This window comes from Ptychodera flava, chromosome 14 (assembly GCF_041260155.1).
Source record: "Ptychodera flava strain L36383 chromosome 14, AS_Pfla_20210202, whole genome shotgun sequence".
Taxonomy (NCBI): Eukaryota; Metazoa; Hemichordata; class Enteropneusta; family Ptychoderidae; genus Ptychodera; species Ptychodera flava.
Window position 1 is genome coordinate 19,855,808 of NC_091941.1, and position 22,667 is coordinate 19,878,474.

At 36.9% G+C, this 22,667-nt stretch overlaps 4 protein-coding genes across 6 annotated transcripts in view; 2 read left to right on the forward strand and 2 right to left on the reverse strand.

Moving 5' to 3' along the window:
* Window positions 1-1,838: 1,838 nt before the first annotated feature.
* Window positions 1,839-7,538, reverse strand: LOC139149668 (uncharacterized protein C2orf73-like). Its single transcript, XM_070721525.1, has 4 exons — window positions 7,337-7,538; window positions 4,204-4,601; window positions 3,221-3,333; window positions 1,839-2,100 (listed from the first exon to the last, which is right to left on the reverse strand). Exons 1-4 carry the CDS (start codon window positions 7,390-7,392, stop codon window positions 1,858-1,860), a joined length of 810 nt encoding a protein of 269 aa, XP_070577626.1. The 5' UTR covers window positions 7,393-7,538; the 3' UTR covers window positions 1,839-1,857.
* A 21-nt stretch (window positions 7,539-7,559) lies between these two features.
* LOC139149669 (eukaryotic translation initiation factor 3 subunit K-like) lies at window positions 7,560-13,723 on the forward strand. The gene is made up of 7 exons (XM_070721527.1): window positions 7,560-7,669; window positions 10,001-10,099; window positions 10,649-10,769; window positions 11,524-11,598; window positions 12,112-12,175; window positions 12,645-12,848; window positions 13,086-13,723. The coding sequence occupies exons 1-7, from the start codon at window positions 7,611-7,613 to the stop codon at window positions 13,118-13,120; spliced, it is 657 nt and encodes a 218-aa protein (XP_070577628.1). The 5' UTR covers window positions 7,560-7,610; the 3' UTR covers window positions 13,121-13,723.
* On the reverse strand, window positions 13,713-18,048 carry LOC139149670 (acylphosphatase-1-like). Of its 2 annotated transcripts, XM_070721528.1 has the most exons (5): window positions 17,917-18,048; window positions 17,382-17,398; window positions 16,768-16,877; window positions 15,605-15,729; window positions 13,713-15,060 (listed from the first exon to the last, which is right to left on the reverse strand). In XM_070721528.1, the coding sequence occupies exons 1-4, from the start codon at window positions 18,014-18,016 to the stop codon at window positions 15,609-15,611; spliced, it is 348 nt and encodes a 115-aa protein (XP_070577629.1). In that variant the 5' UTR covers window positions 18,017-18,048; the 3' UTR covers window positions 13,713-15,060; window positions 15,605-15,608. The 2 variants fall into 2 exon arrangements, with proteins under 2 accessions (XP_070577629.1, XP_070577630.1); XM_070721529.1 differs by lacking the exon at window positions 15,605-15,729.
* Window positions 18,049-18,341: 293 nt separating this feature from the next.
* LOC139149671 (proteasome activator complex subunit 4-like) overlaps window positions 18,342-22,667 on the forward strand; it is a 69,660-nt gene continuing 65,334 nt past the window's right edge. For both annotated transcript variants that reach the window (XM_070721530.1, XM_070721531.1), the window contains exon 1: window positions 18,342-18,663. In XM_070721530.1, coding sequence (XP_070577631.1) covers window positions 18,470-18,663 — 194 coding nt within the window. In that variant the 5' untranslated portion in view covers window positions 18,342-18,469. The remainder of the gene's footprint in view (window positions 18,664-22,667) is intronic.

Below are 22,667 nucleotides of genomic sequence, written 5' to 3' on the forward strand. Positions count from 1 at the left end.
ACTAAAGAGGGTAAAAAGTTTTCTTTACACCAAACCTTCCGATTGCATTCCGTTTCCAATGTCAATTGGGGATTTTTCCGCACCTTCTGTCTGGCTTACTTTAGTTTGAAACGTGCTGTTTTTGAATTTTAGAGGAAAAGTACGACTCAGTTATACGCCCCGTCGAGTTATTCCCTTCTTGTGACCTGCTCCAACAAAATATGTATTTTCAGCGGATACGACGTCGTAATCCATGACATCGGCACTATGAGCATCCCTATAATATTGTACAACGGTATCACTAAAACATAATCTCGGCTATAGAAATGTCTTTAATTCTCATGTAACATGTATGTGGAATTCAGACATCATCAGTTAATCCAAATTAACTTTCACTAATTGAGTCTTTATATTTTGTCTTTTATTTACTAATTGAGTCTTTATAATTGCACTGACCATTTGCAAGTACCAGAAATCTTCGATGTCTTCTGTTCTTGCATCATTCCATAAAAAGAACTTGACAAAAATCTGAAATATTTGTCTTATTCTAAAGAATAACAAAATGAAGGTGCAGTACAAACTGCACACCGTATAAAACTTAGTGATGATTTTTTTAATAGTCTTAAAAGAGAATATTTTGATTTTGGATGGTATTGTTTGCTTGCATTCCTAAAAGATTGTTGTAATACTTTTGCGTCCGAAATTTCAAGTTGACGACGACAACGCTCTTGTTGTTTCCCAAGAGAAACAGTGCTGTTAAATATGGCCACCGTAATCTCATCTACAAATGCACCAGCGTGCTGGCGAGATCAAGTTTCGGCTGAACAAATTTGGGCCAGGGGCAAAACGTCAAAATCCGGTGAGTTTGTTTTGACGTGACGAGGGAAAAGTGAGTAATCTATATTTTCTGCTTTCCATGGGTTGCTAGTAGCCTGCACTGGCACTAAGTAAATAATTGTCTGACAGCGATGGATTTTGTTTTCATTGCCTGTCAGGAATATCGACTTTTTGTATCAATATATGATCCCCAGCTAGATGAATATTTTTTCTATTTCAACTGCTTAAAATCCAGTTGATATTTGGATTAATCATAGACCCTCGAGAAAAACGGGACAGGAATCTGCTGTTGTTTCTTTGTACGATCGATCTTGGAATATAGTAAGTGTATTTGCCAAGAGGTCCCCGACAACAATACTTCGTACTTACATTTAATCTCATTAACGATCAAAACTGACCTTGTGCAAATGTACACTATGCTCGTGTATGGCACGTTCCGAGTAATGACTTAAAGATTTTTTAGGGTTTTTTGATACCAGTCATGGTGAATTTTCTGATAACAATGAAGATCAAGCTTTGGATCCTAGCTGAAGCCAACAGGAAAACACAAGATGTCTATGGATTAAAACATGGCCCAATACCTATTTTAATTTTTTTTTCATTCAAAGAAGACTAAGGGAGGGGGGGAATTCACAGAACAGAAAATGTAAGTTTTATTTCTTTTTTCAATAATTTTATTGAGAAGACGTGACTATATTAAAGCCACCTGAACCTTACATCAAAAACGTGATATTCTTCAACGAGACACTGCAAGGTTAGAAATACCCACAACATACATGATATATGTAAATATGTAAATTTATTCCATGGCGAGTATCTCTAAAAGAGAGAGTTTGTTTGCCGTTTTTATTTGATATTGTCCAAAGAAACTTCACGACTGGCACTATAAATTCAAACAAGCAAGTGCCTCACACTTCAACAGGGCCAGGTCAAGTTCAAGGTTCAATGTTCAAGGTCGAAGTCAAATTGGCACTGTTCATCACTCTTTGACCTTTTTGTTTTTACATCCATGTCTTTGTTTCTCTTTCTCCTGTCAAGATGTCACTCTACAGGAGGCAGGACTGTGGTTGTCTGTCCTATGCCACCCATGTTGTTCACTTGGCCCCCACCACTTGGTGGCGGTACAGATGATGAGTCCATGGGGGCAAGTTGTGTCTGTGAATTGAGATCCTGACCATGAGATGGAATTATTGAGGTGGACGTTTTCCTGGATGACGCTGATGACCTTTGACCTTGTGGGGGAGTAACGGGATGAAGAATGTCCCAAACAAAACTGCCGTGACGCTGAAACCAAACAGAAGCATGACATTGATGTTATTAAAATGATAATGAAATTAAAAGATACATGCAGTAATCAAGAAAGTGTGGAAGCCTATTAGGGCCACATGTTTTTTTCATTTGATTTTCGCAGTTTCTTTTATTTGGTTTCCATGCATTTTTAAAAATTTTGTTTCTGTTTTACTTTCTTTTTCATGCAGTTTCTTTTATTTTGTGTATATTCTTTTATTTTGTTACTATTTTTAGTAACTTTCTTTTCATGGGTATTTTTTTTGTTTGGTTTTTGTGAGTATTCTTTATTTGGTTTTAGTGAGTTTTATTTTATATGGCATTTGATAATCTATGAAATAGATTTCAAAGTGTCAGACCCCCATTAGCATATGAACTTGAGAGATGGTGTTAGGAATTGTGGCCAACGTTTTCCAAAGTGCAAGGTATAAAGAGGTGACTTCAAAAGTCGAACGTATGATGAAAATTTTCAATCCTTAAGTTTTCTGACAACCCTCACCTCCTAAAAAATTTAATCGGGTTATATTGAAACATCATTGGTACATAAATATCCTGTTTGTTTAAGTCAGTGTAACTGCAACATCAAAGTATACAATGCAAGATCCGAGGTACATGAATATTCCACATTGATTAAGGGTCATTAGCATAGAATTTTAATACCGAAACAATGCTCATTAATGTAATCTGCATATTTGAATAGCATTATACCTCGCATCTTGCACTAATAGCATCAAAGAGGTCAAAATTTCTACACAATGTAATTATGAACAACAATAACAGGAAAGTGGAATTTTCTGCTTTCACGGCGTTAAAGACAAAAGATCTACCTCAAGTACATCCTTTCAAACTACATTTAGACTTTGTTCATCCGTCTTTTGTCTTTTGTCATACTTGTGCTAACTTTTGCTGTATTATGACAGTTTTACCATCCTTTCACATGATGCATATAATGAAGTAAAGAAAAGTTGGTCAAGTTACATCATTTTGATCAGTCTGACCAGTGACCTTTCACCCTAGCTTGATGGACACACAGCTTATGCTAAAATGCATTGAAGGTAATGGTAATAGCTGTACCATCCAGTCATTCACACAAATTGATTGCATATCCTTCTCTCACCTTTCCTCTTATAGGATTATTGGTACTGTGTCTGCTATCATACTGGTGTTCATACGAAATCTTTTCCACCAGTAGCCTTGGTCCCCTCTTGGAATGTAGATGGTTTATTGGAACTGTGGAAAACATGGAAAAGTCAAAAATAGGTTACAGCAATGAGATGATTTATGATATCAAGGAAGTAATTGTTTCGTTATTCAAAAATAGAGTCTTTCATATTTTCAACTATGTAGAATAACTGTCACTCGTTGAATATTTTCGGCAGGATAAATTAAATGGTCATACTTCACTGGATAATTCTGCCCTTCTGTTTTGTCTGAATCCCAAAGGTGAAGGTGTTTTGATCCGTACAATTTCTTGTTTCATTGTAATTTTAGTTCAGTCAATAAAGCTCCCTAACTCACTTCTATTCCCACAGGTGTTGAAATATTGAGAATTCACCGGCGAAACAGTTTACAACTCTCCTGACAGAGTGCAGTGAGGCAGAGTGGTTCTGGGACAATATTATCATCATAGATTGTAATTCGCATCGTCACAATTCTGTGTTGCAATTCTATCAATTTGCGGTCACGTGGTATATGCATCATTTTACGCTGATACATTCAAAGAGCAAGTTACCAGTCTACAGATTCTGAAACCATTAACCAGTTAACAGTTCAGAAACACTGTTGACTGCAAGCATGCTCACACTCTAGAATGCACACAGAAGATGGCAGTGTTGTCTGCACTTAGATGAGTCATGATAGGTGAGGAACTTCTCGATTTTTTGGCCAGAAAATTGGACAAGGTGTGTTTCAAAACACATATTGGGTAATACATATGTTTGTTATCCCTCGGGTAATAAAAGTATGCTGTTACCCTCATGACTAGTCAATATAGTTCAATAGTTCAACCTTGGTTCTGTCAATGAGTTCTTTCAAATAGATATACATTTCGTACTGGATAATGAAGTCACGTATTTCTGCTCAACCCTGGCAAATACTTACCTATGCCATGTGCAGCGTGAATATTGGGATTACACCCGTGTCTTGTTAAACCTGACGGTTTGGACTCGGAACTATACTGGAAGTCCTTTCTCATGGTAGAATCGTCCCTGTAAGGCGGTTTCTTTAACGGTTCGTTCGATGTCCTTGATGGCCACCAGTCATTCTGTTCGTGTCGTGTGGTTTTAGTGCCCACATAGCAGATAGGTTCATTCAACAATGCAACATCTTGTCTCAGAAAGCCGACATCTCCCGGGTGTGGATTGTTTTTCCGAGCGGGTGACAGGGGTCTCCTGGATAACTGCCGTCTCTGCCTACCCTGATGTGTTGCGCTGTAGTGGCTTTGTCCTGTGGAGACTGGGTCATCACTGTCTGTGTTGAACACTCTTCGAGAATCCGGGCTTCAAGTTGTAAAAATAAGTGGACAAGAAAACTTATCATCAGATTCAGAAAAGCGTACTAATTAAGAAACGAAAAGTGTTGATCGAAAAATTATGAAAAGACATGTTTCTATTGCTCAGTCATTCAGGGTGAACATAAACATATTTGACCACAACCCAAGATATTAAGAAGTTACTGTTAGTCTCCAATACCTACTGGTGTGTTTTGATAAAACACATTAACAAAAAGAAAATATGTATTTGGAATTAGGCCAAAATACAGTAAATTTACAATGTAGATCTTATTTTCCAATTGCCTGTGATGGAATAGATGTAAATTTGGCAATATGTAGAGGAGGCAATGATAAACTTTGAAGTTGATGATGAACATGCAGATCAATACACTTCTCTAGGGGCGTAAATGTCTATTAAAGTGCACAGACCTATTCTGTCAAAGTTCAAAGGTCATCTGTACGTCAATTGTCATTTTACCTCCTGATCAGGAGAATGTCTACCTTTTGGTGTACTGTGTATCAATTGCTGTGTGTTCGCGTAATTCGATGGAGGTCCTGCCAGTTCTTAAGCTCTTTATCAAAGGTCGATGATTACCCATCATTTGACATCCAATATTCATTCACTGTCATGTCCATGGGGTGATTATATGATTCAATTATTTGAATTTGTAAGTCTACTAGTAATTAGAATTTGGTAAATATTGCATGTGTAGGCCGGCACACTCCTGGAAATATGGTAAGTGGGCTGAGCCAAGCATTGGTGTAAACGCAGAATGGAAGGATACTTGTCACATCGTGTGCCTATCCCCTTGCATTTATTCATGTATTGTAAACCGACATTTTACAATTTCCACTTTTCATGATTTAGTATATACATGTATTCAAAATGTTATATTAATGTCACTGACCTAGCAATAAGCCACGTTCCTACGCATACATCAGCGTTTTCCCGCAGGAATAATCTTTTCTGCATTTTCCATGCCAACCAGACAAAGGTACCGCTATTGTATGTGGTACAAAGTTGTTTTGTATGTACCACATACTCTATTATTGAATCATTACAAGGTTATGCTCAACGGAAAGTAGACGATGAGATTAAATGATACCTTACTCAATTACTAATTTACATCAGACACTTTATTTCTAAACTACACTAGTACCTCACAATATTGCTTGCGAGCGGCAAGTTCTCAAAGACAAGAATAACAAATACCAGACCTAAATGATTCCTTAACATAACAGTCGCTTGCCTGCTTCTCTGCCGACATGAGTGCCTTATCTCTTTCCACTGGTTTATTGCCGTAATCTTATACCACGATACTAATTACACAGCGACAAAAAGACAACTGTAGTTCTTGCTGAAATGAACGTCATCACCGGGGTAGACCGGCCGACATTGTTGAGACACTGCTCAGTAAGTGTCAAGCAGATTGGATTTTTCAATCTTTAAAATCATGACTTCTGCTTTTGCCAATTTTCATGTTATTTGACACTAAAATGCCTTAAAACAGATTACCCCTAATTCTTTGTATGAAATGCCTCGACCTAACCCCCCTAATTCTTTGTAAAACAGGTCCACACTTACGATTGATAACAATGGGTATTTTGCCAAACCATGGTGGTGAAAATGTTACAATCAACTGCCACTCTGTAATTTGTGCTAGAGTGAAGATAAGTGTGGACAAAAACATTTGGATAAAACTGACTTAATTTGGCGATGTTATCACGCATGGGGTCTCTAGCTATGTACCATATCGCCAACTTTACAATTACCTAAGCTACTGATGATTAATGTGAAATACTGTCTATGTGTCCACTGTTCTGTGTATCTCTTCTAGCAGTCAAACAGTGGTGCAACTATTCTCATGCATACTCTTCCAAGTACATTTGATTGGGATGTTTAACGTTTTGTGTTTATTATATCCAATCAAATGAGACTTTGTCTATCTGTTATTCAATGGCTCAAAATTGATGAGGGTCAATTACAGATTTGTATAATCCTCTACAAGATTTACTCGCCAAACCAGAGAAACCATATAATTATTGTCTGTCTCAAGATATCTTTGCAAGAGCTTTTCAGACAAAACGTTTGATTCATGAATGATGAAGATGTTTCATTATTTGCCTTTTATATATCTCTTTGAGAGGCACATATGTTACTTCATACTTCAGCCAACTTACAGTTGTCTTTTTGTCGCTGTGTAATATATCGTGGTATAAGATTACGGCAATAAACCAGTGGAAAGAGATAAGGCACTCATGTCGGCAGAGAAGCAGGCAAGCGACTGTTATGTTAAGGAATCATTTAGGTCTGGTATTTGTTATTCTTGTCTTTGAGAACTTGCCGCTCGCAAGCAATACTGTGAGGTACTAGTGTAGTCTTAGAAATAAAGTGTCTGATGTAAATTAGTAATTGAGTAAGGTATCATTTAATCTCATCGTCTACTTTCCGTTGAGCATAACTGTAAAAGGTAATATCTTCAGTATATTTAGTGCAAAGTCCATTGTCCTCTCGATGACATCTTTCTTTTTTGTTTACCCGAATAAGATGGGAAAAATTCAGATGTCTTAGCGGCAGGTAAATGACAGAGACTTCCTCATCGATTCCCATGAAACATAGAACAGTAGCATTCCCTCTTCGGGCATAATGGCGTAAATCATGGTACAGTTGTATGAGGCTCGTTATATACGTCATGAATGACTTTCCGTCAGAAACACAGTAACTTGTTGTAGGATACTCACCTGAAGTGTTCATCAACTCTCTTCTTGCGAGCAATCGGAGGCATATACAAAGTCATCTTGACAAGGTTGTCGATCTGCTAAAATTCAAGTGAACGACAAAAAGGGTGAATCGACTCAAGGGCTTTCGCTTCCTAGTTTTCTAAATAATCCCCATTTCCGCCGCGCCATGCTCTGTTGACATGTTTCCATAGCTTCCTCTCAGTGTTCGACCGTAGGTGGCGAGCTATCAACAAAACTACTCGTGTGGCGGCGCTGTACCAAATTACACACCAAAATGGCGGATCACTTGTCCATGCGGCGAAATGTGGCTTCCCTTTTGAAAGGAATAGACAGGTGAGATTGTTACCCAATATATTTATTGACTTCTGTGATGTTAAAGAAGGGTTGTTGTTGCAGGAGTTGGTGGACATGTCGCAACAGAGCCACGCAACACCATAATCGTGAAACTTATTGAAAATATGGCATTTGCACGTGTTTCTGTCACTGTGTGTGTATACCCATTCAATTGTCAGCCTGAGGTACTACAAGAAGAAGGGAGAGCTCTCTTCCTACCTCCATGCCATGGTACACTTAAGCAATAATGTACCTCCTTCCGGTCCAAAGTGGACGAAAGTGAATTAATTGTGCACAACATAATGTACTGTACGAGGCGAAGCCAAGTAAGTGCAAAGTTCGCTTGAGTCCATTATGGGCCGGGGAGGGGGTAAATTATTCAAATTATTGCTATTATTTTAAAGTTTTGATGCGATGCCAGTGAATTTGTAGATGTAGGAAACATCTAGGGATGCTGAATAATCAGATACATTATCAGTAAGCTAATAATCTGGGGGGATAACATCACAAAAGTCACTGGTACTATTTACAAAGCTATGATATAAATAGAGTATATACATGTCTGGAGGTCTCGCTTCTACCTCTCAGTGTATATACTGGTATACACAAAGCCATATAATCATATTAGGAAGAGTCATGTACACCGTAGAGACATATGGATGTGGATCTGTAGATGTACCAGTACCACTCGAAGTCACTTTGATGCATTTTCCAGGCTGTCCTTTCCACGTATATTCAACGGAATGATAGGTCTACCGTTTCACAGGAAAAGTGACACAGATATCAGAAGGAAGAACAGGCCCATTTTAAATATACAAATCTATGGCAAGATGATTCTACAAGTCTCTGATGGTAGTGGTGAGAAACAAATGTGTGAAGGAAAAACTTCTCTTCTTTGAATACGATCTAAAAAGTAACCATTTGAAATGGTTCTTCTGTGACTTTTTCCTGTGAAAACAAGCAAAGGAGACCCAGTAGACTGATAATAAAAAATATTGGCTCCAAAGTAATGCTTGAACCCACATATGACCTGTTTAGACAGGTTATGCGAATGGCTAGGCTATGGTTCACTAGGAGAAGCATCAAAATACCCGGTAGGGACAAACAAGGTTCCTTTGATACAGCCAGTTTTGTCTGCTCTGTGACCTATTTTGCTATGCAACCTGTAAACTGAACATGTATCATCATAGAGACAGCCTATTGTTATGAGTTAGCTAGAGGTGTATACACCGCTTGACGGCACAGTGCTGAAAAGAGACGTCCAAGTTTTCCTCACTTCAGCTTTTGCAGAAACTCAGTTTGCTCAATTTCACTGTGTTCAGTAACTCAATATGGCCACACAAAAGACACGAGAAAGAGTGAGAACTACCACTTTGGCACATGTCCAATTTTTCTTCACTGGACTATCTTCTGTTAACCACTCAAGTGCATTAAACAAAAAATTCTCATTACTAACCATACAGAATTCTGCTTTTCCGGATAAATTTGTGATGAACTTTTGCTTATTGTCAAAACGACTTGACAATTTGATTTAAACAATATCCATGCACGTGATTACTCACAAAAGGAATTGTGGCTTCTTGACAAAGACAAATATGGTGTCCATCAAGCCAAATGTTGACAAATTTTAGTCAATATTACCATTTTTTCTGGCCATTTCCTTTTTTGCACAATTAAATTCACATAAACTAAGATATATATACAATTTCTTAAAATTTCTTCATAGTACAGTGTTGTTTTAGCTACAAACATGACTTTAAAGGGAAATTTTCAACAGAATCTTCTTCCTCGTCATCCCGATGATTAAGGAATACAATAACCAGGGGTCTGTCCTACCCAATTACAGGTAACATACAAAATAGAAATGACCAGCCATTTTACTTTGAGAGGTACTTGCGAGACTCGAGTACATGAATCTCATCAGCATTTATGAGGCCATGCTCAAGCTATCTGTTTTATGGTTGCGTTCAGTTATCCAACTAGGACAAACTTTGCTATTTTAATTTTAATATTCAAATGATACATCTTTTGGAATAACCATAGGGAGAAAAGAATGACAAAGGCAGCATCTAAACTTACAAGATCAAGCATATCCAATCCATAGACTTGTACAGTTGCTAAACCATTTGGTCATGTTGTGTGGGTACTGTACATATAGAGAAACACGAGCAGATACATGTACACATCAACAACAGGAAAAAAGAATATTGTTTCATAATTAACTTTTGCACTTATTGTTCAGGTTTTTTTTCACAATAATGTCTTCAATAATAGCCGACTTTTATTTTTTTTTGCTACAAAAATTGTGTCTGCATTGATTTGTGTTTACAGATACAACCCTGAAAATCTTGGCACTCTTGAACGATATGTAGAAATGCAAGCAAAAGAAAATACATATGACTTAGAAGCCAATCTAGCTGTCTTAAAGCTGTAAGTACACTAATGTGTGAAATCCAATCCACCATTGAATTATGTTTTGTTAATGTACCAAAAGTGATGCCTGAAGTTGAATATTGAATAAGGAGCAGTTGCCTGTAATCAAGTTTACAGAGTAACGACATGTTTGTCAGATCTGCCGTCTTCCACTGTGTCATGGTTTGCCCATTGTAGATAGAATTCAAATAAACCTACAGTGCAAACTACATCAGATGTAAGTTTAATATGGTTTGATATTTAGGCCTCCATTTACTATCAGAAGTGCACTACCTTAATTTTTACGATACAAGCACATATTTTAGTGTAATCCACTGATTTTGAACTTGACTCTGTAATATTGTGATTGTACCGCAGACATTCACAGAATTTCCGTAATTTTGAACTGTGCCATTGAAGACCAGTCAACTTTGACAATCAGTCTTGAGAACATCAGATCAAAGATATCTTGATATAGGATATGACGGTATTTTGTGCCATGCCTGTATAAACTTTGCTTTTTTGACAATGTGAATTATCTATGAAAGCTTTCGTTTTCTGTTGCAGGTACCAGTTCAACCCAATGTTCTTCCAGTTAAATGTTACCACCCAGATTTTATTGAAAGCGCTGACAAATCTGCCGCACACAGACTTTGTTCTCTGCAAATGTCTCATTGATGAGCAACATGTATCCTTTTGAAATGTGAATTGTCAAAGAGCCGACTTTGCCTCGCTTTGGAGAATGCTTGCTATGATAATAATTTGGGTTTGATAAAGGAAACAAGTCTGGTAGTCCTTTATTAAAAAAACGGCGTTTGGACCACACACAGGAGATCATCTTAAGGATGATAATGGAAAGATGTAGAAACTGATTGCTCTAAGATCTATCTCTTACGGACTTGCTTCCTTTATCAAATTCAAGATACGCTATTTCAAGTCCATGTCTCCAAACTGGTGCATCCTCTTTGTTGTTGGACTGATTGCAGTTCTGTTCCTGACAAACTCATAATATTTATAATATGATAATGCTTGGATTTCAAGAACCAGTTCTTATTAACAAAAAGGGTAAGACAACACAATTTAGGAATAACACGCTACTTCATGCACATGTCTTTTAATGGCTCCAATGTTTTATTTTGTTTCTAGATTATCCATTCTTTATTAGATTTGTTGATATTTTAGATAAAGAGGTAAAACAGTCACGGGGCAAGACTATGTAAACTACTTTTGTCAGTTGTTGGTAAAATCAGTGATGTCTTAATCTAATGGCAAGGTGGACAGATCTGTTTGATATCTAATGAGCAGTGAGAACTTACAGTTTTAATGTTGGATCAATGAATGAACACTCAATTCTTAAGAATGGTTACCCTCAGAAGCCTTGAAGCCCTTTGCATGTACATATACACTTTTACCCTGAATTTTCCCTTGACCACTTCTTCCAGCAACAAGAAGATCAAATCACTAAAATCCTTTATCTGTACGATTTACTAGAAACCTGTCAGTTCAAGAAGTTCTGGGTAAGTTTTTTGAACACGCGTGTGGAATCCATTAATGTTGTAAATATTTGCATTAATTAGTCTGTTCTGCAGATTGTAATCCTTTAGTCTGCCAAGGGGTCAAAGTTCATATTTAGTCAGACTGAGTTCAGTGGAAAGTAAGCTACATCTGGGATTACCGTAACTTTTAGACTTTGACTATCTTCCATTTGATTGACATGTCATCTGTTTAACACCCAGCAATAGTCAGAATATGGATATTTCATTTTTGGAATATTGAAACTACATTTACTATTGTTAGTCATTTCGAAGATGAATTTGTCACATTTTTGAGATGTCATGGCAACAATTGAGAGCTCAAACAACTTGGCAAAAAAGTTAGTTTTTGTACATTTTACACCTTATTCATATCTTTTGAAGTCTGCAATATTTATCTTGCCAGTAGTTTCAGGCAAAACTGGTTCAGTTTAAGCTTGAAAAGCAGTTTGCAATTTTCATATCTCCAACTCATTTTTTCTGATGTTACTTTTACAGTCAGAGATCTCTCACTCAGAAATTATCGTCGGTGTCAACGGTTTTAAAGACTCCATCAGGAAATGTAAGTTGAAATTACTTTGTTGCCTCAGTGTGTCTGTCATATTGTACTGCTTTTGTAATGCATAATTTACACTGCAAAAGAATAGCTATATCTGATATATATATATATATATATATTATATATATATATATATATATATATATACACACACACACATACACACACACACACACACACACACACACAAGATGCAGTCACAGTATTTAGCAACCCAAATAGCAACCCAAATATACAACTGTTCCTCAAAGCCTTTTAGATTATGTTGTCACATAGTTGGCAAGGAGTGGCAGCCTGTTTGTTGACATTGCAAATTGCGAAGTTCAGTTACAGGAACCACCCTAAGACTGATGTTTAACATACGTACTGTATCGCAATGCTTACTTTACAATATCAATGCTGATTATTCATCATCATGGTGGCATGACAAGCAGATGGGAATATCATAATAACATGTCTGTTGTCTGTACAGATATATGTCACGTGATGGGTATCACATACCAGACCATTGACCAGGATCTGCTGGCTGAACTGTTAGGCGACTTGTCACACGAAGAACTGAAACAGTGGATGACCAAATATGGATGGGCAGTGACGCAAGACGGAAAAGCCTTCATCGCAAACCAAGAAGAGAATGTAAAACCCAAAAATATTACAGAGAAAATTGACTTTGATAGTAAGTACTCATGACATTGGGCTCCATAAGTACAAGTAGTCTAAAACATTGTTTCGAAACCGGATAAGTGTGAATATTTTCCATGATTGTGTTCTGTAAGGATCACCGAGGCTGTAAAATGATTATTCAGGTTGTCGTCATACAAGTACTTTCAACTGAAGTGTTAAAAAAGAATCATGATTGTTTCTGTAATTTGAACATTTTTGTCTGACCTAGCAATTTCTGTTTGTTTTACAGGTGTTGCAGGAATTTTAGCCGCATCAGCACAGTGAAGAGAGACTATTTTGAATATTTGATGTAATTTTAGTTTAGTACATTTCTCCTCAGCTGGCTGAAATGTCCTTCTATCCATGCGATATCTGTGAAACTTCTGAACGCATGTCCCATCTGGACACCCAGCCCCTAATTCTGTGCACCCCATGTATAGCAAACTTAATTCAAGCCAATCCTGGTGAATTCTCATGCACTTTCCCACTGAAATATGACATGACAACATAATATTTGCTGGATTAGTTTTTTCTCCATGCAAAAGAATAATTGTGGTGTATACACTGATCATTCAGAAACTGCCGAGTTTTATCAGTTGTACATCAGGGTTATAGACCACATCACAATGACAATAATGTCACCAGTACCTATACCATAGGAGAAATGTTGCGCGTTACTCTCTTTGAAAGCATATCAAAGAGTTTAACATATCTATGACCTTTTTCGCTCGTATTAAATAAATAAACCCATCTACAGTGTTCCAATTCTGATGGCTCTGTCTGTTATGTATCATACTGCCAAGTTAACAAAGTATTGATCACTTCAATGTATTCTGTTGTGTATCATGCGTTCCTGTCAGTAATAAACACACCCATATCAAAATGAAACCACATATAAGTTTTATTGTAATTTTTCCAGTGATGGGAAATAAATACATTCTTTAAGAATCAGCGCTAACGGCATGTTTGCTTGCCTTTGGTAGAAAAGTTGGCTATTTACAAATAATTAGTGAACTACAGAAAGTCTTGCTGTATTCTTGCACAGATAAATAATTAGATTAATGTGGTGATTTTTTTTGGCATTTAGAGGAATGAAAAGACAAAACTGATAGCAAAGTAAGGAAGTGACATTGTTATAGGTTCTGTGTATCTCATTGATACTGTATATGTAAACTGTTAACACTTCTCATCAACTGAGTAAAAAGCCTGCTTTGTGCAGATGATTGGAGTGTTATTTCCTTGAAAAATTGTGGTTCTACAACCAAAAGCTATGAATTGAAAGGGTGCTTGACCGAAAACTAAATCACGCTTTTATTTTCAGGAACCCCCCAAAAAATAGCCAATGAGGTCATAGACCAAACTACCTGTCTTCGAGTATAGTACAGACACAACTAACATCTACTTCATATTTACAAGACTCAAGAGAGATGTCAATATTGAATTTTTTTCACAAAAAGATATTAAGCAGGAGACTTTTGAAGATTGTTGAAAGATTCACTCCATAGAAACTGAATGAATGCATGATACTTATTCGGCAACTGAAACTTTTGAGATGGAAGATCATGGAAAGTACATCACATAGCAAAACTTAACTTTCCTCAACCTCTGTGACATGGCATCAGCATCATTTGAACACAATCCTTGGAGCAAAGCCTATCAGAGTATACTACCTACTGTGCATGAAGATACTTTACTGTCTGTCTGTTATCTTTGCAATTATGGTATCTCAAAATGCATAGAGGCACTACTAAGAATATCCACAAATAGTTGTATCTACTTTTGGATTCAACGGCTCTAACATGAACAATACTGAAACCCTGAGTCGGATGAATTGGCTATGTCATGTTGCGTCATTAAGTTATGAAAATTAAGTTTTATGATACAAAAATTAGCAATAGAAAAGATCAATCAGCAATAGACATTCTGTTAATTCTCCAGAAATCTCATTTCTAGTGATGATAACGGTCAAAGGTCCACCAAACCCTTGTAAGTTAAGTGTTAAAGATCAGTTTGAAGCCAAGAGCAACGAAGATGACTAGTACTACATGTTTGAAAATTTCAACGCTGAAATCAATGTACACGTGAAAAAGTCCAAACGAGCCTGGAGTTTTCATCTCAAAATGACAAACTCTTTGTGTTCCAGCTCAGTGACAACTCTCTCACTTCTGAACTCTGCCCTGGATATCCTTGACCTTGGACTTCCCTCTGTTCTGAGCCATTGTTTCCTGCAAAAGATTCAAAATGGTGAAACTGAAATGAACAATGTGACAAATTAGAGCTCTATTGGCTGCAACTTCTGATCCATTTTCCAATATTTTCATTCTGTCAGTTTCCTTTTCCTCTCCCCAAATCCCCTATCATGTTGAAATGCCTAGTTTGTCAATGGAGCCTCATTTTTTTGTTGACAATTGAATTTTCTTCCAGAAAAGAGTTCATTTGTCAACTATGACATTGTGTTGCTAATCTTTGTACAAGGCGATTCTTTGTATGTCAACATACTTGAAGGAGGAGAATATGAAAATGTTTTTTTTTGTCTTAGAGAACGAAGATAATGAAAGCATTATCAAAAGTTACAGCTTTTCTCCCTTAAATAACAGTCACATGACAACGTGCATCATGCAGGAAAAGGTGAAAGGTCAAATGACAAGGTTGGCACTATGCTGTCCCATTCTTCACAGCATTTGTTTTAATAGTTGCACAAAAAAACACGGGCAAGGTCAGCAAAATCAACCATTTGATTCAGAAAAATCTCTGAGGAAGAATGCTTACAAAACTACCAGTCATACTTGACTTGAAAGGCCGAGAAATCTACCGCAGTGATTCCCCGTTCATTTCTATACTCGGCTCTATCAATCCTTGACATTGGACTACCTTCACGTTCCAACCATACCTTCCTGATGATGAAAACGAAAATAATTGGAGAGAGCAGAGAGGGGGAGAAAGAAAGGAGAGAAGCAGTGAAATGGTAGGCTTATAGATATACAGAGTGTAATTTGTTCATCATGCCATGTACACTGGAAGATCTGTTGCTGGAGGCAGGGCTGTGAGGGGAATGGTTGAGCTCAGCCTCAAACGACAGATACTTCTGCCTACTTGCCATGTTGAAACAGCAAACTTGGCAGAACTTGAGTTGAACTGAAACTTCATTGCATACAATTTAATATCCTTTTAATATTTTTTCATTACAATCATCTATAGGGTGGACCACTTTGGTAAGGTGGTTAAAAGAGAACAGAAATTCCAAAAGTAGAAATAAGTAACCGTATTATAAAAACTATTTAAATTAAAGTGAAAAGAATGCATCTCTACACTCATGAAATATGTACACTCTGCCTAAACAGTATGGTGTATTGAATTTTATGGTTACTTTTAACCATTCAAAGAAGTACTTCTTACAGAAATAGCAACACCATAGAGTTGGACATGATGTAGCATTTTATCAGAGGAAGTGATTTTATAGAGCTGTGTTCAGGGAAGCTGCATACACATTTCTCAAGGCCCTCACTTGCTACACAATGTGTATGCCAAAAAAATACTTGAGATAAGCATACAACAGTCAAGAAAGCATGGGTAGGCTGTGCAAAGGTTTGCTTCACAGTGCCTAGCTTACTCTGTGTGAGTTTTGTTCTGCCAGATTATTGAATGAGCATGTCATTGTGTGGGAAAGAAGAGGAGCTGTATTCCAAATGAAAATATAGGAGCCAAAATGTATGCACTGTTCAGTGCTTGAAAAGGTGCCCTTCTCAATCTCTGCTTCATAATATTGCATCAGAAGATGTGTGAAGTGCTTGTTAACACTGTCAATCTTTTTGCCTTCCATTGAAATTTTTATCAACAAAAAAATTGTTATTAGATAAATCTGCTATAACAGTAGGGTGACAGCATTTCCTGAAACCGAAATCAACCAGTTCTTTATGTACGAATGCACTAACATGCTTCTAATCTTGTCGGCCCGTCCTTGCATTTGCCCTAGTACTGTGCCTTTTGGTGTATTCTGTACCCATCCTACAAGTCCAAACTTTTTCGCATTCTTCTGGGTATACTGGAAAAGACAGACATACATAATGTATGAAGTTAGACGACGTGTCATTAATGATGGCTATTAAAGAATACTGATTGTGCTTTTATCGTGAATGGAGAGGTGCTTTGGTGACCAGCTTCATGGCGACTGTAGAAGAAGCTGCCAGTAGTTATGGCTCTGTATTTCAGTTTTTGAAAAATGATTGCACAGCTCCCAGGACCGGCTCATTCAAGGATGTGTTCTATCGCATGGTGACAGAGTTACCAAGAAGCAATTTGACAATGAACTATTTCCTCATCATGGATGAAGTTGGATTAAATACGTCTGAATACATGCTTAAGTAAGTTATTAGATTAAATATCATTGGAGCCGCCTGTAATGATCACAAATTAAACATACCTAATAAATTCATTATTCCATTCACTGCTTTCATAAACACCTTCTATACATGACTGAAAGCTACCTCATAATGCAAATGAATGTGTAAGTTAAATTTCTGTACAAATGTAAATATTGTTCGCTTACCTTTCTGAAAAACACGCCTGAAATAAGAAGACAGATATCACTGTTAACAGTTTACCATGACATGTAAAATCGGCTTGATCAGTGAACTAACACAGCTGACAATTTGTAAACAATCAAAATCTGTTGTTGTGTAAATATAACGGTTCTTTCGCCCGGAGCTCAGACACGTTGATACCGTGGTTAGATGGCAGACCGATGGCACTTAAGCCCCGGCATGGAGGTAGTACTACTACCTCCATGGCCCCGGGTAGGCACATCATCGCCTAGGGTTATGTAGTGTGTTGACGCACTCCTATGTACTCTGTGTCATCAGAGAATGTATGTATGCTCAGACAGTAGCCATGGAGCCCAGTCAGTGTGCTGTCCTTCGCAAGGGTCGGAAGGTGTACTGAACTGCTGAAGTGTGAAGCAGCCATTCACGCGCACCTGGTTTATTTGTGTGCGAAGTGTGTGCAGTTGTTGTCATTAGTTACTAACGCGTTTTATGCCAGGGAAAGTGTTATTACTGAAAACCATGTATTCCTCAATAGCTAACCTTGCACCTTGCCGAATACTTCAAAATCAACGGACATCAGAGCTGCTCCGCTGCCCTTGACTGCCGACGTTGCTGCGTTTCGTGCCGCGTTCGATGCCATAGTTTACCCTCCTGTCCGTTGTACGGTCAAGCAACATTTCAAGACAGCCTTTCCCATTCACAACTGAAGGTGCTGCACAAGAGTACGAAATTGAAGTTGTAAGCTTCATATGCAGAATTAGTTCGAAAAAGTGGATAAATTGTCAAACTTTACTCTTATTAATACATATCAAGTTTGATCTTAAGATTTATTTGTCTTCAATGCGTAAAATATAATTTCTTGTCAGTTTCAATAGGGCTGTAACTCCCGTAGAAATAATAGTAGCTCCAACGAGCGGTTGTCCTTTGACATCTGACCTCATATATAAGGTTCACTTTGAAAACGAGGCACATAAACTATTCGAAAATGGCTGCGTTGAGCAACTAGCTACGTATTCGTGAGTCAGCTCCATCAGCCGGTGTCTTTGTAATAGTCATATCATACCCTACGGACGTCAGTATCTCGGTAGCTGCAATGGACGATCGTGAAGCAGAGCTTGGCTTTGTCCCCCAGAAAGAAATACCGTATAACAAATTATTGCCGTATGCCGATAAAATTGATGAAGAGTCTACCAGATTGCTGGCTGACATCAAAGCTAATTTAGGTCGAGCTATTCAACTTCGTGAGCTCAGGCCCGGCGTTATCCACTGGACCAGTCGACTTTCAATGTAAGCATATCTATTTTTTTTTTTTAGGGATCCGAATTTTTAAACCACCGATGCAATTTACGTGATTTTTTGGTTAAATTCTTTTCTCTGAGATACACTTTCTCTGGAATATTTTACGGAAGACTCCGCTAAAATTTACATTTCTTATTCACACAGTTTACTGATACTGTACAGATAATGTACAGATTTCAGATGTGAAATTTAAGTTATCGGAGTCGCCACTTGAAAAATATGGAAAGTGCTGCAAACGTAGATGAAAACATTTCTTCTGATAGACACTAAATGGTAGCACATTGCCGGAAACGTTACAGTTGCACCGACTCGTTGGTTAGAGAAATTTTGAAAATTCTGAATACGCCATGGTTTGTAATGTATTGACTTAGTTAACTACCTTCCTTGTGACAACCTTGAACTTGGGAGTTTTGCCCGCCAAGGTCTCGATATCGGTACCTTATCATTGTTAGTTTCCATTTCCAACCTCAGTTTCCGAGGTGGTGTTGGAATCCATGATAATTCTCTTCATCAGGCGGCTGTAAGCGTAATGCCACTGGAAACAAGACCTGTCGTAGATTCAAACACAAAGGAAAGGGATATAGCCAATGATAAAACAATTTTCTGATTTGATGTTTTTTACGAATATTTATCACAAAATACAGAAACATCTGGCAATACAGACTTGGGATATTGCAGTCAGTCTTACAAATGTAAAACCATGACAAAACAGATTTTCTGTCTTGAGTAATATACAAACACCCATAGTTTTTATCACAGAAATGAGGCAAAGGTGATGTACAAGACTCCGAATGTGTGCAATAACCATCACTTTGAAGGATGTTGACTATGTACATTTCTTTTTGACTGTCAAATGCACAGTCATCAGTGGACAACCAATAACAAACAGAAAAGAATGTTAGTAAACCATTATTGAGAAACATATGGATGAAGTGGGGAAAGCTCATCTATTTTAATCTTATCCACAGATTAAATTGAAGAATTAATCATGGTTGCTTTGTAAAGCATATTTGGTCATATGTTACATGTCACAAAAGAAATTTACCTTTTTTTTGTATGCTGTAAGTCATAGTTTCATAGTATGACAGAACGCAACACACGATGATGTCGGCAGAATTGAAGGCAGCCATATCAGTTTCATAGCTTACATCATCAACTGAAATGAGAATCCCTGCAATGAACAACAAGGTTCAGAGTGTGGAAACTATAACAACCAAGGAATTATTTCCATCTTTTAAAAATCAATTATATCAGGGTAGTCAGCAAAAAAACAAACAAACCAACAGTGCCCTACCTTAATGTCTACATGAGTCAAAGAGAATATATTGACAAATATTGAAATAAGAAAATTATTTTTGAATCAGAGTTTATGAAATTTGCAACTTACATTTATAAGGTCTATGATGTGCCTTATTTTCCATTCCATCATTACAAGCATAAAGTTTGTTACATTTACTGTTTTTCAATACTTTTTGCACCTTTAAATATCCTTACTTTTCACTCATTGTTGAGAACTTCATTATATTTTCCAAAAAGTTTATGACTTGATTTTTTTGTTTCTGCATAGTATATATGTCTGTTATGGAAACCTTGTCTTACATGTAATGTTGTCCAAGTGCAAACGAGAAAATGAGTCAATGTTACACCAGCCAAGCTTTGGTTAATCTTACATGTCCAAGTTGCAACAACAGCAAGCAGAGTTTGAAGTTATAGTTCTTGAACCTACACATACTGAGTGTATAATAGTGGCGCGGCATAACCAACATTTCATAACAATTGTGCATTTTGTGATAAAAGCACGAAATTTGGTAGAAATGTAGATTATCATAATATAAATCAATTTTGATACCGAGCCACCACAGGTTGAGCCTCGTTCTGGTGTGGCGGCCATTCTTAAATATGGCGACCATCAGTCACTGCAAAATCCCATAGTTGCTGCTCTACTAGGATGATTGTGTGGGGAATAGTGGACGTATTTCCATCATAAATGCCCATTTAGATCACTATTTGCATATTTTTATTGTTTTAAAATCAATTTGGATACCAAGCCTTAAGCATAGAGCCTCGTTCTGGTGTGGCGGCCATTTTTAAACAGAGCGATCATCAATTACTGTAAAATTCCATAGGTGCTTTTTAAAGGATGATTCTGTGGTGAATAGTGAATGCATTACCATCATAAATGCATATTGAGATTTCTATTTGCATTTTTTTATTGTTTATTATTTCATTTTCTCAGAAAAGTGGGTTCTCTTAATAAAAATATTGACAATATGGCTGCCACAAGGCCTAAATGGAAGATTCAAGATTGCAAAATTTAATGTTTTTTGACGATGAGCAGCTGTTAGCTATTGTGTAAGTAGACTATCAGTAGGTACTGTTCAGAGTTTTTTTTATTTTATTCTTATTTGTAATCGTTGATGCACCACTTTTAACCATTTTTAGGCTCGTAGATGGTACGTGTGCATCCTCACACGTACACGTGCGACACTCACCAGGTTTTGCAAACTATTGGCTAGATCGCCCGTGGCTGTGGTGGGGAGGATATGAGGCGTCCAAGTGTAAGAACAGCCTGTCCCATGTTCTTCTAATGGATTGGGTGTTCTTGAGTACAACGGCGAATATGTGCAATATTTTGACATTCTAATTATCTTTTCTTAACTTTATAATTAGCCATTGACTAGTTTTGCAGAGCGTTCTTGATCATAATTCCTAACATGGAAAATTGTGCAGGGGATTTAACCCAATCTCTCACTCTTGTTCATCTACATTCATACGTAGGCCTACATACAAAAAACATAATAATATTTACTGTATAACAAATCTTAAAGTTTTAACATTTTTGGGAAAATCTCTTATATATCCCCATAATTGTCAATGTTAGAGATTTATCATGTAAACTACAATTAGTAAATTAGTGGCGCCGTTTAAAATTTGACCATGTGGAGAACACGAACATATTTTTATATTATTTTTGGCTAAAAAATATTATGTTTTATACATTACTTTTCGTAATTCATTTAACATAAACTGATCTTGTGTAATTTGATATAAATTTCATGATTTACAAATTAGTTTAAGAGTTATTTTAACGTCACATCAATGGTCTATTGCATAAATATAGATTCATGCCCATCATATTTTGAACATCGTATATTTTGGTACTAATTTCTTGATAGTACATAATTTGTTATTCAAATGCAAAAACGGGGTACCATAGTCATTAAATGGTATTACTCAACTTTCTTTCGTTTTAACAAACATGAAAGGTAGGGAAAGCAAAGCTCAAACACAATCCTACACTTTTGTCAGTGATGTCCGTGCTTGGCACTTCCCGGACCTGTGCTTGCTTTTGCATGGCTTGTCAGCTGGCGAGTATTTTATTCCTTTCCATGGTGTTTACATAGGCTAAGACAAGTTTAAACGACAATTCTGAGATTGAACATAAACCTCAGAGAGTTTACGTAGTTCAGTAATCACAATAAACAAATTGCACATTCAGTGATTTACAGCAAAGTTACTCCCAAATTTTGAACGTTTTGAACATGTCAGCGTAGCTAAATTTGAGCTGCTTTATAAAGTTTAGAGGCAATAATTAGATCGACTGCGTATCGGATACATGCTTTTAAACTATAGAAAATCCTTTTAAACTTGAGTTAATTCTTAAAGATCATAAGCGATAATTAGATCTGCTCAACATCGTATATATCCCGGAAATATTTTACTGAAGAATGCCTAGCTAAACCTGAGCTAATTTATAACGTTTTAAACGATAATTAAATCGACTAAATATCGACTAAATATCGGACATATCTAGGAAAAAGTACTTAAGAAGGCTAACTAACTTCTGCTTATGTATGAAGTTTAGAAACTATCATTAGAGCAGTTAAGTATTAGGCATATTCATAGTTTTTTTAATGAAGAAAGCCAAGGTATCTGACGTATACATATGGAAACTTTGCAAATTCATGAAGTTTAGAAAAGATTATTAGAGC